Source organism: Canis aureus, chromosome 4 (assembly GCF_053574225.1).
Source record: "Canis aureus isolate CA01 chromosome 4, VMU_Caureus_v.1.0, whole genome shotgun sequence".
Lineage (NCBI taxonomy): Eukaryota > Metazoa > Chordata > Mammalia > Carnivora > Canidae > Canis > Canis aureus.
Window position 1 is genome coordinate 5,779,859 of NC_135614.1, and position 17,646 is coordinate 5,797,504.

Consider the following 17,646-nt stretch of genomic DNA (forward strand, 5'->3'; position numbering starts at 1 on the left):
TTCCTTCTGGACCAGGGGACCAGGAGCCAATTGCAAAGTATGACCCTTAGGGACCAGGAGCCAATTGCAAAATATGACCATACTTTCATGTAAGCACACTACATAAAAATCATAAATTACATTTCAAATTTAAGTGTAATTGAGGTAAGGATTATTTTTTCTACTGGTTTTGCTCATCAGCATGGATAATCCAGAGCTGCAGAGTAGAACTAAAAAGTAAGTGTCCAGGAGTTTGCCGGGACAGTCCCTTTGGCATCAGCCTTTTGGCTCCTGCTTCACATTTATATTTGAACCAGAGATTCTTCCTCATAATTCTTCTAACAGATAGGTCTTTCATATGTTTTACTCTAATTTTTTTTCTAGCACCTCTAAGAGTCATAACAGTGCTGCCAGTTTGTGAGTTCTTTTACAAGAACAAGATGTGTTCTTTATGGTTTCATTTATCCACAAGAAAAAACACACTCTGTTGAGTGTTCCAAAGCCAAACAAGAAAATTCTAAAGCAAGAGCCAGTCGTTGTTAAAACAGAAGACAAGAGGCTCAAATATCATGGTGTTTCCCATGGAAAATTGAAAAAGAACAAAATCCAGGAGTCCATCGTGTTCTGATAGATCACTGACAGCCGATTGAAAGCATCCAGAGAAGTCCAGGGAAGGGATGTAATTAAGATGATAAATGATGTGAAGGTTGAAAGAATGACATTTCTAAAAGAAAATAAATACAAATGATGTTCTGTGACCCAGCCCAAATTCAAGACAGTGCATAAAGATTTTGCCTTTCTGACCTGTCTAGTCTGAACTCTGGGTCCCTCCCCTTTATTGCTCTACCTTCTGCTAGTTTAGCAAGTTAGCTTTAAATCTTCTCCTCATTTTCTCATCCTCTACCAGAAACATTCATAGCTCTCACCCAGACCGATTTAGATGGTAACTTTCTACAATCAGATTTAGAAATAAATTCAAAGGGGGGGGCTATGAATGAACAATTCTAGAACAGCTATCAGATCAAAGGAGAAAAATCTTTGAATTAAATCAAAGAGGAGAACAAGAAGACAAAATATACATTTGGAAAAAGCAAGGAACACTTCCAATTCATGAGGAATTGGGTTAGGGGCACTGTGGACATCCAATTGCCCTCATAATTTCTGAGAAAATTCCTCATGTCTGTTTCTCAGTGACCTCCCAGAAAGTACCCAGATGGATAATGAAATAATAACATGCTGTATGTATAATAGTATTCGTTATGTCACTGAGTCACAAACCAGCAGGTATTGCTATTCCCGTTGACAGGAGTGAAAACTGAGCACCCAAGTGTTTGTCTTGCCCAGAATGACACAGCTTATTAGTGCTGACTACAGCTCAGTCAGAGACATTGTTTCTTGACTCACAATCCAGTACATCCTAAGAGATGCAGCTGGCTTTCTAGAATCCCTGGACCTAGAACCTCCTTGTTACATCCATCTTTCACCTTTACCTAAGTCCCAGAAACCTCTTGAGTGACTCACTGGTTTCTCTCACCAAGTAAATTACTCTTTCAATGAGCTTGCAGAATGGTTGGATTAGGGGTTCCTTGGTGGAAAATTGGGATATGTCAACACTGAGAGGTGGTTAGAGTCATATAGGATATGTACCAACCTGTTGAAAGGATTTGGTTAAGTTGAGGTCCAGGGTAGATATAGGTCAGCCATTCTAATTAAGCTCTGTGAGGGCTTCACTATTCTGGTGGTGAAAGCCATGTAATATCAGCTCTTACTTAGGTTACCTTGGAGATATTAAAACTCTTTCAAGCATCTTGGATTTACCTCTTAATGTGCAATCAACTTTTCATGTGGAAAAAAAAATCCTTTGTGCTGGTAACTAATTGACCATTATGAACATTTGATTTTAGAATTCAGAGAGGGACTATGTTATATTATTCCTGTATTCACACATATCTTTCACCCCCTCTGGTATCCTCCCGATAACCTTACCCACTCCCACCTAGCTGCTCTATCTGTGGCCCAGGACCCAACAATTGAAAATTGTTTCTATTGATCTGGAGCAATACAAAGTAGTTGCTGGGATCCACTAGAAGCCAAATGTCTTAGCCAGCTTATGCTGCTATAACAGAGTGCCATAGACCTGGTGGCTGAAATAACAGAAATTCATTTATCACAGCTCTGCAAGCTGGGAAGTCTGAGATCAGGGTTGCTGAGTGGTCAGGTTCTGGTGGGAACTCTCATCCTGGTTTACAGATGATCACCTCCTCGCTGTCACCTCATAGGGCAGGTGGAGAGAGATCTCTTACCTTACATCGCAGGTGAAGAGACATATCTCTCATGTCTCTTCTTACAAGAGCACTAATCTCATTCATAAGCATTCAACCCTTATGTCTTAATTTCTTCCCAAAGGCCCCACCTCCAAATACATTGAGATTGAGGCTTTCCTGTTTGGATTGGGGTAGAGAGGACACCATAATATGGAAGTATCTTGAGTGTGTGCTTAGGAACTGATGTGTTGATCTCCAATGCTTCCCTACATTCGAAGAAAGAAAAAATTCACAAGGATTCACCCTGCAATGTTTGCCCAGACTTTAGAGTTGAGGTATAATTCCTGTCATGTACTGAGGGTTTCAGTAGGGAAAACCAGCTTATGACTTCCTCTTTGGGAGTGTGCAATGAGTTTGACCTTGTAAAAGATACGGTCATTGTACCATGGGGGCTGCGACCTGGCTATGCTCTTGACAGTGATCCTGCTTTGTTTTCATAGGTGGAAGGAGGTACAGGCGGAACTATCAAAGATGCTTGAAATTGATTCCAAGTAGTCTTATTAAATAGACCAGGATTGCTGAGAAATAGGTGTAAGTTGCTCTACTTTAGATGCAAAGGATAAATGCAGTGGGTGTCACAGCCAGAATAGTAATTATGTCATCTGTCTCGTCCAAGAGTTTGACTATAGTAATTGCAACATTTTCTCCCATCATTGAAGCTTGTAATTATAGCGCAACTAACAGGATTATGTGCTAACTTGGGCTGTTTTAATCACCTCTTTTACTCTGAAATGCAATGGTAAAATTCCACAGTTGTTCCCAGGCTGCCAATTCTTTTCAACATCTGTTGTCTTGTAACAGTTCAATACTAAGGAGAAGAGGCAGAGATGCTCTGAGCATTCCATAACAGAGGCCTTTAGGTAAAGCAGACTTTAGGCTTGACAAGAAAGTGTAAACAGGGAGTTTTAAATTTCCAACCCAAATAAAATTTCCTCTTTGAAAGCAAATATGTTTTCTGTTTCAAAGATGGCAGATGTTTCATGCAATTTGGCAATGTCTGCAGCCCATATTTTGTATGCATTGAAGGAAACTTTCAACTGTAAAAATCAATCTAGGACTGATTAAGGAAACCCTCCCATGCAACCTAACAAGCAGGTTTGGGTTAATTAATGCTTGGATCTTAAGCTGTGTGTCAGGATGTCATCTTTCATGTGTAAAACTCAATAAGATGTTCCTTACATACATTTATCTTTACAGATCACATAATAATAAACTTCAGGCGTTAATCAAATACTTTGTTTATGCAAGAATAAAGGAACATCACACACTTTGTGAAATAAGGGGGCCTGATGGCTGAGCTGGAAGCCTCCCTTGATTGTAAGATGACTTATACTGTCTTAGGATGACTTACATTGTCTTAGAGTGTTGTTTCAACAAAACGAGGGCATCTAGGATATTAATATTGCACAGAGCCAACTCAGATCTGCCCATTTGGTCTTAAGTCAGGCGCTTATTCCTTGGCGCCAATACAGGTCCCATTAGGTATGTGTTCCTGTTGCCCAGGCAGGATTCCGCCATGGGAAGAGTGAACTCAGCAAGCACATCTATGATCCTAAAACAAGCAGCAAAAGGAGACAATTGAAGAACAGACTGTTTTCATGAAAGAAGAATTGTGGAACCAAGTGCAGTATCACCTTTAGAGGTGATAGAAATTTCCTAGATTAGATCTGCTTAAAATGAGCACAGCCAGACCTGAACAGCTTAGCAGTTAGGGTGCTGTAGACACGGAGCTATGTGGGCCGCAGATACACTGATCCCAGGCAGGAACAGCCCAGCCCCATCTCGCCTTCATCCAGCTGTCCTACAAAGCCTCCTTTTGTTTTTTTTTTTATTGAACTATAGCTGACATACAATGTTAGGTTAGTTTCAGGTCTGAAACAGTGATTTGACAATTCTGAACGTTACAAAATACCACAGAAGTGTTTTACCATCTGTCACTAAACAATGTTATTAAGATATTATTTGACTATATTCCCTATCCTATACTTTTCCTCCCTGTGACTATTTTTTAAGAGCTTTTGGGTGTTTTCTTTTTAAGATTTTATTTATTTATTCATAAGAGACAGAGAGAGAGAAAGAAAGAGACAGAGAGACAGAGGCAGAGACACAGGCAGAGGGAAGAAGCAGGCTCCATGCAGGGAGCCTGAGGTCTCCAGGATCTTGCCCTGAGGCAAAGGCAGACGCTTAACCCCTGAGCCATGCAGGCGTCCAATTGTGACTATTTTATGATGGGAAGTTGGTACCTCCAGAGCTTTTTGGGGGGTCCCTTCTTCCAATGCCCTCGTCTGATGTACCGGTCCCGGTGCAGCAGCCTCTAGTGGGGCGCCCCCTTGCGGTCGCTCTCAGGAAATTAAACTACTTAAATCCACCCCCAAAGGATGTTAATAAGCATCTGAACAAGTATGATCCAGGGGAAGGAAGCTGTAATTACAATTTAGCAAATTAACTTTGGGCCAGCTGGGTCATATTAATAGGCAAACAGAGGTACATTAAAGTTTTTCCTTTTTTAAAAGATTTTATTTGTTTAAGAGAGAGAACACAAGCAGGGAGGAGGGGCAGAGGAAGTGGGAGAAGCAGGCTCCCCTCTGAGCAGAGATCCCAGGATCCTGGGATCATGACCTGAGCCAAAGATAGACGCTTAACCAACTTGGCCATCCAGGTGCCCCAGCACATTCTTCAAGTTTTTCAAGAGTTTATTTGAGCATATATCCTTTCAAATTGGGCGCGCCAAATGAAAATGAGTAGGAGCATTCAACCGACAGAAACTAGGGCTAAGGTTTTGTAGAGAAGATGCTGAAGCAAAGCAAATAAATCACTTGATTGGTCAAATGGGTTCTCAGATAGCTGGTCTATAAGGAGAGTGTGCTGGCCCTGCGGAACATTCCAGTACACCTGACAGGTATATTTTCATTATCAGTTTAATCAGGTGGCTACTGCAGCATATAGATTCTGCGGCCGAACAGCAGAGCTTCAAATTCTGGCTTTCTCTCTTACTGGCTGTGTGACCTTGGGCAAGTTTCTTAACATTTGTACCTCAGTTTCCTCATCTGTGAAGTGGCTTTAAGAATATTACTTAAGAGACACCTAAGTGGCTCAGTTGTTGAGTGTTTGCCTTTGATTCAGGGCATGATCCTGGGGTCACAGGATTGAATCCTGCATCAGGCTTCTCGCAGGGAGCCTACTTCTCCCTCTGCCTATGTCTCTGCCTCTCTCTGCATCTCTTATGAATAAATAAAATCTTTAAAAAAAGAATATTACTTAAAGGCACTAAATGACATAATGCATATGATGATGCATTTAACATGGTACCTGACACCATAATAAGCATTTGGCAAACATTAGCTATTGTTTTTCTGTTTTTCTCTTGAACTTGTTTAATAAGGACCTGCTACAATAGGTGATCCAAGGGTGCATGGGTGGCTTAGTCAATTAAGTGTCTGACTCTTGATTTTGGCTCATGCCATGATCTCAGGGTCCTGGGACTGAGCCCCACATCCAGCTCTGAACGCAGCACAGAATCTGCTTGTCCCTCTCCCTCAGCTCCTCAGCCCCATGCTCTCTTTCTCTCAAATAAATAAAATCTTTAAAAGAAAGAGAGAGAGAGAGAGAGAGATGATCCACTCTTAGCATACCAGAAAATCATGTTTCTCGGCCCAGAAAGCTGGTGACAGGGTCACCAGCATACCTTTATGGAGGTTCTAAAATATTGGCCATGGTGCTCTTAGAGGTAGAATGATTGAGTGATTGGGATAAAAGGAATCTTAGAGATATCAAACACTTCTGAATTTTACAAGTGAGAAAAGGGAAGCTCAGAGAGGTTGAGCTACTTGCCGAAGGTTACACAGCCAACTTAGGGGCAGAAATGGAACTGGAAGACTGGTGCTCATTGGTACCCCTTTCTCCCTTCCACATCCCCAACACACAGACTTTGTCAAGTTTGAGGTTGACTCATCTGCTCAACCTCCAGCTATATTTGAGGGGGAAATTCCTTATATATCTATACCAGAATTATTTGTAGGATTCCAGCCACTGCTACATAAGGTAGGTCTGGGCTGGAAATTAGAAGAAGAATTTCTAGAAAATTTTGGAAGATAGGTCAGTTTTAAAAACCTAGAGGGAATGTATGTGGCTTGTATACACTGGAGACTCTAAAATAGTTTTTTCCTTCATTTGTGGAATGTTTTCAACATTCTAGGGAAGATTTAAACATTGTATATGCCAGAAGGATCTCATTTGCCTGCTGTATACTTACCCTTGCCTATCGCCTGTAAGAAGCATTTGCAGGCAGAACAACCTAATTGGAAGGACGCATTAATGCACAGGCCATTTGTCTGTTGAGCACATGACCCAGACCCTGGCTGAAATGAGCTGGTAACTTTATTTTCCTTTATTTTCCTATTAGAGAACACGTCCTGGCCCTCTGCCACCCACCACCCAGCTCCTCCTCTAGAACCCCTGGGCTTGAACCAGGGGATAGTTCAGTACACAACTACCATGTGTCCACAGGTAAGACTGGAAAGAATAGGGCAGGGAAGGAGATCTCTGGTCAGGAGCAGCTCCCTGCACAGGGGAGTGGCCACTGTGAATTAAAACATGTGCTTAGAGTATGCAGCTCATGTATGTGATATATATAATATGCTTATTAGCATGTGTTCTGTTGAAAAGGATGAAAGGTCTCTCTGTGCTGGTCATGAGAGTGGATTGCAATCAATGACTAATAACAATAATAAACACAATCATGCTGGCTTGGCCAGGGCTAATGCTCTGCTTTATTCATCCAGAAATGGTGTAGCAGAGTAATTATGAAGCTACTGGCCTGGAGCCTCCACTCATGAACTCAGTTGAGAGTAGAACAAGGCTGCCGGACCCTCTTGTTCCTCTCTGGAGATTCATCTACCATCCCTAGGCCTCCCCTTTCCTCAAAGGCAGGCTTTGAACCCCATCTCCCTGGATTAGCAGATCCCCTCTCTCTGGACTAGAAGTGGCCTTGTCATTGGTGGTGCACACAACATGGCCTGTCCTCAGCCTCATCCATGTGGATGCCTCTGTGCTCCACCTACTGTGAACTGGCACTTAACCCAGTACCTGTGCTATGTCCCCCACAGGTGTCCCAGGCAGCCGCGGATCTCCTGGCCTACTGTGAAGCTCACGTGCGTGAAGACCCTCTCATCATCCCAGTACCTGCGTCAGAAAATCCCTTCCGAGAGAAGAAGTTCTTTTGTACCATTCTCTGACTGTGTTTGTTATGCCGCCGGGGCTCCTCTTCCATCAACCCATTCCCTGGTTAGAGACTGCATGCTCTCAGCCTTAGGGACCTCCAGCCAGCACCGGGCCTACCCCACCAGGATGGCTGGGGCCTGCCTCTCTTCACTGGGTTTCTTAGCTGAGTTCAGTTTTGCTTTTCCTTCTCATGTTACATTCTTTACCAGCAAAGAAAATAGACATTTTCATAGCCAAGTAACAAGTGTGCCAACTCAAAACAAGTATGGGTGTAAGGGTTTCGTTTTGTAAATCAGTTCCCATTTTCAATATCAAGTTCATACATTTCAGGGACTAATTTGCGGGAAAGAAAAACAATATAGTCCCCTCCCCCCATTCACAAGAATCTGGTAGCAAATTAGAGCATTTTGACCAACTGAGATAGATGGATAAAGTTTTCATCTGGATGTTCTGTATCTCCTGCTTTTCCATCATCCTATTAGGAAGGAAGGAACCCACAGTGTCAGACGGCTTTCCTAATATGTGTCTACCTGGAGCCATGTGGCCCAGACCCCAATGAGGGTCTGATTACCATCGACCACTTTGGAGGTGGTCCTTCTACAAGTGTCGATGCTGGATGAATATTGTAGCAAGCTTCAATGTAAATGCACACCATGATAGCCATCTGTTTGTGGGCTCCAGCTGGGCCAGCCAAGGGCACCGTCTCACCCCACCCCACATATGCCACATCTTCTTGCTCCTCCTGTTCTGGCTCCTCCTCCATAGTCCTGACATGGGCTGCATTAATAAGATCCTGTTCAATATTGCAAAAATAAAAAGAAAAGAACCTTTAAAAGAATAAGATCCTGTTCTGGGCACAGCCCTGTGGGGTGTCACCAGGATGGCTCCTGCCCCAGAGCAGTGAACCATAGGGGCAGCAGCTTCCTCTGTGTCATCCACTTATCTGAGCATTGGCTGTATTCACTTAATCCTCCAGCAATTAATAAATGCCAGGAAAGTAGGTCTATTTTAAAGAGAGGAAAACTGAGAAGCATGTGGATGGCTAGGTCTAGCTAAGTGCCAACTCTTGGTTTCAGCTCAGATCATGATCTCAGGATCCTGGCATCAAGGCCCGTGTCAGGCTCTGCGCTCAGCAGGGAGTCTGCTTAAGATTCTCTCTGATTCTCTCTCTCTCTCTTTCTCTTCCCTCTGTCCCTCCCCCCACTTGCTCATTCTCTCTCTCTAATATAAATAAGTGCAGCACACTTCTTTCCTCATCTTTGCATGTTGGGCCCAAATAGCTTACGGACAATGATACATAGATACATGGATGCCCTGCGGTCGACTGGACAGCTCTTGGTTTTTCTGAGACCAACTTGCAGAATCCATCTAGAAAACAAAAAAGATGAAAGAGAAGAAACACCGGGGGGCAGAGAGCTCCTTGACCAAGTTAGTGCTTTTCTGTTGGTGTAGAAACTGCCACTCCCTGGCTCTCACAGCAGCCCGCTGTGCGATACAGGGCAAGCCACTGTGTGCCTGGCATGTTCTAACCTGCTAATTGGGGATAATGATAATTACTCCTCCTGCCTTTCTATCTGGGAGGCCACAGAGAGGTGCTACATAGATGAAAGCTCTGATTATCATTTAAAACAAATTACTAAATGCTCCAATATCATATAACATTGGCAGGAGTGCATGACTTCAAAGACAAACATGGTTCGGTTGGAGGAATAATGTAAAATTGCCTGCAAAGAGCCAAATATAATTCAGATCAATTAATAACTTGCCACTTTGCAAATGGTTTTATTACATTTTTATTCTTTGCTTCTTTTGTTGAAAGCGATTCTCTGTTTCATTAAAGCTCACTGATATTACCAGGGAGGTTAGGAAGCTGTGTGCTCTGACGACAGCAGAATTGTATGCTGTGTGTGATAATAAGACTTCAAACCCTTCTCTATCTCAGTTTATGACCAGGAGCTCTTTATTCCGTGGTCCATGTCAACATCATTAACCTGATAAAGCAAAGCACAATTCATAAAAGCACATCAGAGAAGCTGAAAAAGTAGGACAGCACGGAAGCTGGCTAAATCGGGTCAGGAAGAAAGTGTGCTTCTCAGTTTCCTTCAGACTTTCTCTTCTTTGTTTTCACTTTTCCTGTCCCTTTCCTTTGTCTGTCTCTTTCTCCTTTTCCTCTTGTTCGACCTTATATTCCTCCATGAGATGCTTTTCTGTCTTTGTGGCTTATCCCCTTCCCAAGCGTCCCTGAACTCACTGCCCTCTTCCCAAAAGCAAGGTCATGCACTTGGGCTATGAGATACAAAAGCAGGTGCATGAGCCCTCGCCCTGCTAGCCGCTCATCGGGAAGTGAACGAAAGGGAGCATGCCTGTCGTGGACAGTTGTCACATCTTGTTGGCAGTTTGGCTTTCCAGCATCTGAGCCCCCTCCCTACAGGGGGATATCACCCCTTACGTAGAAATTTAGTGGGCTGCGATAGTGCTCTCTTTCACTGTGGATGCTGAAGGGGGAAGATCTTCCCTGCCTCTCAGGTACCCCCCTCCCAGCCCCAGGCCGGCCAGGGAGGGGCCAATGACTTCATGTGAACTGTCTGGACTCCTTTGCCTGGACCTTGAGCCCCAAGCAATAGGCACAGAAATGAAAAGATGCTGAGGTTTGTTTTATGGGAGCTGCGGTGGCCCTGGGGCAGCAGTGGCCCAGCAGGGGAGGCATCTGAGACTGGCAGGCTGCCGGGGTTCTGTGCCCACTGCTAACAATGTCCAGGAATGACAGTCCTGAGTAGACCATTCCTGCTCTGTTCCCGGCCCCACTGGGCTGTCTTGGTGGCCCCCGCTCCCTACGTCCACCTAGGTCTCCCTTCTAATGTTCTGTCAATTCTTTGAGCCCGTAAGCTCCATCCAGTAAATTTCTTATTCTTCCATGAAATAGGCTGGGCTGGATGTACATATCGTATGACCTAAAAACTCGATCCCTGGGTGTGTACGCTACAGAAACGTGTCTATGTGTTCACCAAAAGAAAAGTACTAGAATGTTCATAGAAGCACTATTCGGAAAAACCCGAAGCCAGAAAGCACTCCCATGCACACATTGAATGGATAAACAGATTCTGGTATATTCACACAGTGAAATCCTGTGCAGCAGTGGGAACAAATGATCTCAGCACAGTGGGAGTCTCACGACATACAGCAAGTTCACACTACGTGATTCCATTTATGTCAAGCGCAAAACCCAGCAAAGCTAATCTGTGCTGTTGCAAGTAGGGAGTATTAGTTACTCTTCAGAGGATAGGAACCAGAGGGGGGACAAGGGGAGCTTCTAGAATGTTCTGTGTGTGGATCCGGCTGCTAGTAACCTGAGTGTGTCCAGTTTGTGAAAATTCTTCAAGCTGTATACTTTTGATTATGTACTTTTCTGTATGTATGTTGTACATCAATAAAGGTTTGTGTGGTTAGCAATCAAGAATCCTACTAGGTGGGGGTTTTTTTTGCACTTAGCTTAATTTTTTACTCCTCTTTAGGTAGAACATCATTAGTGGAGCAGTTCAGAGTGTATTTGACAACATTTTGAAATTTGCAATACTTATAATCCACAGCTTTGAGCAGAATGCAGGTGGTTCCCTGGGAACAGGATACACAATGCAAATGCTGTGCTGTGGGATCTCTGTCTTTTGGGAAAACAGTTAGGAACCCTGCTGGGATTTCCCACTTGGATCAATCTGTTTGTGAATAAGCCGGTGACCCCCTCTCAGCCTCTCCTACCTCCTGGCCATCAGGAATGAACAGGAGGGGCTGGCCTGCCACAAAACCCTATTATCACATGCCATCTTTAAAGGAAGAAACCATAGCAAAGGCACCAGCTGGCTCCACGATGGTGGTTTTCTGAAAGCAGCCCTGGCCTCCGCTGCCCAGGCCACAGACACCCTGAGGCAGACATGGCTTCAACTGCGCTCCCACCCACTGCAGGCTGTAGACGCCCTTCCAAGCCTCTGATCGATTCTGAGGGACCTGCAGTGCTGTCTTTTTGCTCTCAGCTACCATGTGGCCACCTCCTTGCAGAGAGTGAATATTGAATTCCGGGTGATCACAGAGTAGCCTCACGCTGGGACTCCCACTACATGAGTCAAAAAGTCTTACCTTTGATTCTGGTTTCCAGCCCCCCATGGAACAGCACAATGAGTCTATGAATTGTCAGCAGCCTTCCTCCAAGGGAGCCAGAGAAGGGGAGCAAGCCAAAGGTCAAAGGAATTTTGTTCTGGTGACTGTTCAAATTTGAAATGAAAATAATTATAATCATCATAATAATTAGAACAATAATATTGATAACAGCAACACTTAACATTTTGACCTGGAAAGAATATGACTGTGGAAATAATTTAGAATATTTATTTACACTTCCATCTCCTTCAGCTCTTCAGGATGATGAGAAGATACCAGATCATGAGCGGCCTTTATAGAGGACCAGAATGATGCTCCCTACCCTGCCCCGGGAGCTTCATCTCCTGGATGGCATTGGCATACTGCTCTGCCCTCCCCATCTGGTTTCTTTTTTTTTTTTTTTTTAATTCAAACAAATTATTTTATTTTATGATATGTAAGTATATATCATTACATGTATTTCTTTTTTTCCATTTTATTTTTTTATTTTTTTTATTTTTTTTATTTTTTTTAATTTATTTTTTTTTTTTAAATTTTTATTTATTTATGATAGTTACAGAGAGAGAGAGAGGCAGAGACACAGGCAGAGGGAGAAGCAGGCTCCATGCACCGGGAGCCCGACGTGGGATTCGATCCCGGGTCTCCAGGATCGCGCCCCGGGCCAAAGGCAGGCGCCAAACCACTGCGCCACCCAGGGATCCCTTTTAATTTATTTTTTATTGGTGTTCAATTTACTAACATACAGAATAACCCCCAGTGCCCGTCACCCATTCACTCCCATCCCCCACCCTCCTCCCCTTCTACCACCCCTAGTTCGTTTCCCAGAGTTAGCAGTCTTTACGTTCTGTCTCCCTTTCTGATATTTCCCACCCATCTGGTTTCTGATAAAACCCTAACACTTGACTCTGTTAGCTATAAGTCACTCACTAACTTGTAAAATTTTGAAGGCCACGTATGGTAATTAACCATTCACCAGTGTTCTTCTAACCTCTTACCTTCAAAGATTCACCAGTGACAGGGTGGCCTCCCAGGCCCTGCCTGCTCTGGCCCCCACTTATTTCCCAGAGTTGCCTTCATATCTCACTCCCTCTCAAAACCCTGTGCTTATCCACACTGGCTATTATTCAAGCCTACCTCACTAGCCCTGTTCCCTGCTGCCACAGGGTCTTTGCATTTGCTGCTTCCTCTGCCTAGCACATCTTCCCTCCTCCCTTTGCAGGTCTACTTACTTTTTAGATCTCAGCTCAAATATCACTGACAGTTCAAGCCTTCCCTGACCTCTCTGACCAAGTCAAATGTGTTTATAGATTCTTACCACACTGTGAGGCTCTCCTTACAACACTTGTCATTGTTGCAATTTTACATTTGTATATGTGATCATTCAGTGCCCCATCTGTTCCCCCAACTACACTGTGAACACCATGAAGACAAGGCATTTACTCATCCCTGTAGCCCCAGCACCTAACATATCAGCTGGCACATGAGAGGCAGTCAATAAGTATTATCCAAATAAATGCTCAAAAGCCCTCCTGGTCATTTCTCAGCACCAAGTACTTCTTTTTGGGGGTTCTCCATAAGCTTTTAATCCCTGAATGAGCCCTCAAATGACCCTGTGAAAAGGAGGGAAGGAAACGATTATTTGTTGATTGTTTACATCTGCCAGGCGCCAAACAAAGGACCTCACCTTTTAATCCTCACAATGGTGTTATAAGATGTATTACCCTCATTCTGTAGATGTGTACTCCTCATACGTCCATGAGGAAGCTAAATCAAGTTAAGGAACTTGCCCAAAGTCAGACAAGTTCAAAGTGACTGAATTTGATCCCAATCAGTGCTCCTAACAATGCCATCATACTACTGCCCAGAGTCCAACCAAGAGCCTCAGAGACAAGTCACTCATCTCCTCTACCCCACATTTAAAAAATGAAAGCTCCTAGGAAATGATGAAGCGTGCTATTGACTTTATGGCATGGTCACACTTTGTGGCTGTTTAAAAACCATGCAACCTCTGTGCGCTATAAAAGCATCTTCACTCTGCGTATCTGAACACTGGTTTCATTGTGATAATTAAGGGGAGAGTAGGGCTGCTGCTGGGTAAGCAAGGGAAGAACAGCTTGAAGAAGAAGGAAACACTGTCCCAGGAACCATGAAAGTCACATTAGTCAGCTTAGCCCACTCCCCATGCCCATTGTTTGGAGTAGGAGGTACTCTCGATTGTTTCTGTGAGAAAACCAACCTATTATTACCATTCCCAGGTGTGTGCATAAGTACTCATTGTCTGACTTTTCTCTGCAAATTATTTGGCAAAATTCTTATCATTTACTTGTGCATTTTTTTTACTATACTTTATTCTATCTTTCACCTTTAAGTTAAATTGACTTCATCCAACTCAATTTAGGAATAAGCCAATCCCTAGGGCAGAATAAAGGAAACCATTATCCCCAATAAAGTCAGTGCTTTGTAGCCAATGCTGCTCTTATAATACCTGCTTCCTGATCAAGGAACTTGATTCAGTTTAGCCCTTGCTGGTCTCTGACACTGGAAATACAGATCTATATCACCATATCTTGCTTTAGCTAAAATGACATAAAGCAAGACAATGCAAGAGAAAAGGAGGGGCCACACTTGGTAGACAAATAAGGATCAAACCAGGAGTTCTTAGGAGATTTGAAACAAAACAAAACAAAACAAAAACAGAGTGCTAAGGACCTGACTTTGGAGTCAAAGTGACTCAGGTTCAAATCCTGGCTCTGTCACTTACTAGCTCTGCTGCGGCCCTGAGCTCTCATTCCTTCTAATAAAAAGGGGGTAACAGCACCTGTTTCACAGAGTGCTCTAGAACATTCAATAAAGTAGCGTAGCTATTTAACATTGCATGGGGTGTCACACGTGCTTGATAAATAGGGACTAAACCATATTTACCCTGTTCACAATTAGTGTGGAATTGTTTCCACACTTAGACAAACCAGAGACTCAGAATTTAGAGTAAGACAGTCATTTGCCAAAAAAAAGAAAAAGCACTGAAAGAGAAGTTAAACTAATCAGCCAATAACTAGGTGTCCACTACATTCCAAAACCTTAACATCAAAATTACAGACTATTTTATACATGAAGACAACCAAGGACCTGCACATTCCAGGAACTGCCTTATGGAGCAGGGGACCTCACTCTATGCAGGGAAGAAGCCCCTCCCAATAATCAGCAATGGGACAGGCGGTCAAGTCTGTTGTTGTAAGTTTGCTACTTCCAAATTGCTCTTTGAAGAGGTGATGATAACATTCATTGGAAGGAGGTCAAAGTATCTGTCTGGTAAAACATTCAGAGTCTCTGAAGGGATCACAGTATCCACCCAAGGAAGTAAACCATTAAGGGCTCTCTCACTGGACATGACTTTCCAACTGCTACTAAGTAGTGCTATCTTTTTGTGGTGGGCTAATTTTTCTCCATCTGTTATCTTCGTCGGACAGTTTTGAATGAATGCATGCTAGAACAAGATACCAAAGGCTGGACCCATCCTTTATGATTCCAGGTCATCAGGGAACTGAAGAATGGCTGTTGTAGCTCAGGCTAGGTTACTCCGAAGTATCTACCAGCTGTTCCCACCATTAGGCTGTTACGGAGCTTGTCAGTGTCCAGGCACAACTTATTTAATTGCTGGCATAGGCTGAATTGTGTCCCCCTGAAAATCATATGCTGAAGTTCTAACCCCTAGGACCTCAGAATGTGACTGTATCTGGAGATAGGGTCTTTATAGAGACAATCAAGTTAAAATGAGGTCTGCAGAAAGGGACCTAATCCAATAGGATTGGTATTTTTATAGAAGAGATTAGGACATAGACACCAACACGCAGAGGGAAGACCTCAGAGAGACACAGAGAGAAGGTGGCTATCTGCAAGCCAACAATGAGCAGCCTTGCAAGAAAACAGCCCTGCAGACCCCTTGATCTCAGATGTCTATCATACAGAAGAATGAGAAAATGTCTGTTAAGCCTCAAAGTCTGTGGTGCTCTGTTAAGCAATCCACCTCCTAGGCACTTTGTAAGCATCACTTTTACAGACCCTCTTAACGTGTAAATTGGATTAGACCCATTTAAATGATAGCAGAAAGAGGCACAAAGATATCAAGTGACTTGCCAAAGTCCCCTGAGTAGGAACAGGAAGGCTGGGACCCGGACAGAGGGCATGATCTTAACCACTTTGCTATGCTGCCCCTTGGAGTAGGTGGGAAATCATCGGTACTCAGGGTTCAAGTGAGCAACAGTGGGCACATGAACAGGGGACCAGAGACATGTTGGGACGTTTTGCAGATGGTGCTGAAGAATCCCAGCAGGTGGTCAGTCATCGTGGGGGACAGGTGGCACTGGGGATGGAGAACCTGCAAACCTTTGTCTCTGGAACAGAGCCACAGGGAAGGGTCATAGAGCCAAGCCCTAGACTGATGGGCCTGGCTAGAGCAAAATCTGAATTCATGGAATGTCTGGAGAACTAGAATTTGTCAGCAAAGCACTTGGGGTGGAAATAAGAACAGAATCCTAACCTTGCAAACTAGGACACACAATGGGCAGTAGAACTCAGGCCTGGAGACTCCAAGGCAGAAGCCCATGAGCAGAACAAGTAGTGGGTGGAGGTCAGAACATCACAGAGTTTGAGCCCGATATGGGTATCACTTTCCAAGTCAGCCTCATCAGGAAGAACAGGGACAGAACTCCTCAGATAGGGCCAAAACTATTTGAACACAGATTGCAGCTGATGGTATGGGACTCAGGAAACTGACTTGGGTGAGGCTGGGAGAAAATTCCTTGAGGCAGCCCCAGTATCCTCTGGGAACATCCTTTCCTGCCTGATGAGGGGGTGGCACCTGTTGATATTAAATTTCCTGACATTTGTTGCTGAGACTGGACTCAACACCACTAATGCAGAAAGGCTTGGAAAAAGTTTATTGCTGCAAGGGGGGAATCCCCAGAAGCAAAATATTCATTGACATCAGAATGTCTTGAAGGAGAAGGAGCGTCGATGGCACAGAATTCAACCTCAATCCAGGGGAACGGTTCCCATGTTCCTCATTGTCTTCTTACACGTTGACATCTGCCATTTTTAAAAAATATTTTATTTACTTATTTATCTTAGAGAGAGAAAGAGAGGGAGAGGCAGCATGAGTGGGAGGGGCAGAGAGAGAGAGAGAATCTCAAGCGGACTCCGTGCTGAGCATGGAGTCTGACACAGGGCCCCATCTCACGACCCTAAGATCACAACCTGAGCCAAAACCAGGAGTCTGACACTTAACCAACTGAGCCACCCAGGTGCCCTGGAATGAACTTCTAAGCATTTTGAAGAGTTCTCCTGTACAAAGTATCCTGGCTGTGAAATCTGTCCTGATTTTGTTATGACCAACTATGCATTAATAACACTTTTCTTCCAAGAGTTGTAAATGCTGATAAAGTTAGATTAAGATGTACATACACATATTCCATTAATTATGCAGACTAGGAGAAAATAAGTTCCTCCAAACCTACTGGGGATGAATGAGGGACTCATTTAAGGAAACATTAAGTTTAAGCTTTACTGGCATAATATTTATATTTAAATACACATAAGTGGTTAATTCATTAATGATCAAAGTGAGTCAGATATGTATACATGATATTTTTAAATTATGCAGCAAGCTTTTTGATAATTGATATATCTTTAAATGAAAAATAAAACCTCTCCATTAAATATTATTATTTATGCCTAGAATATGTTTGTCACATTATTCCACTTAATTGTACTGTATAGTTAAAATCCATTTTCTACAATGTAGGTTTTTTAAAAGTAATTAATATAAAAGTATGAGTGATTGTTCAATATGACATTTGTATCTTAACTGGTGAGTGTTTGAGTACAATTTTCTACTTAAGTATTTTTTTCTAATTCCAATATAGTTAACATACATTGTTATATTGGTTTCAGGTGTACAATATCGCAGTTCAACAAT

The 17,646-nt window shown here is 43.2% G+C and overlaps 1 protein-coding gene across 6 annotated transcripts in view; it reads left to right on the plus strand.

Moving 5' to 3' along the window:
• GNG4 (G protein subunit gamma 4) overlaps positions 1 to 10,980 on the plus strand; it is an 81,012-nt gene extending 70,032 nt beyond the window's left edge. For all 6 annotated transcript variants that reach the window (XM_077894422.1, XM_077894423.1, XM_077894421.1 and 3 more), the window contains one exon: positions 7,409 to 10,980. In XM_077894422.1, coding sequence (XP_077750548.1) covers positions 7,409 to 7,537 — 129 coding nt within the window. In that variant the 3' untranslated portion in view covers positions 7,538 to 10,980. The remainder of the gene's footprint in view (positions 1 to 7,408) is intronic.
• The last annotated feature ends 6,666 nt before the right edge of the window (positions 10,981 to 17,646 follow it).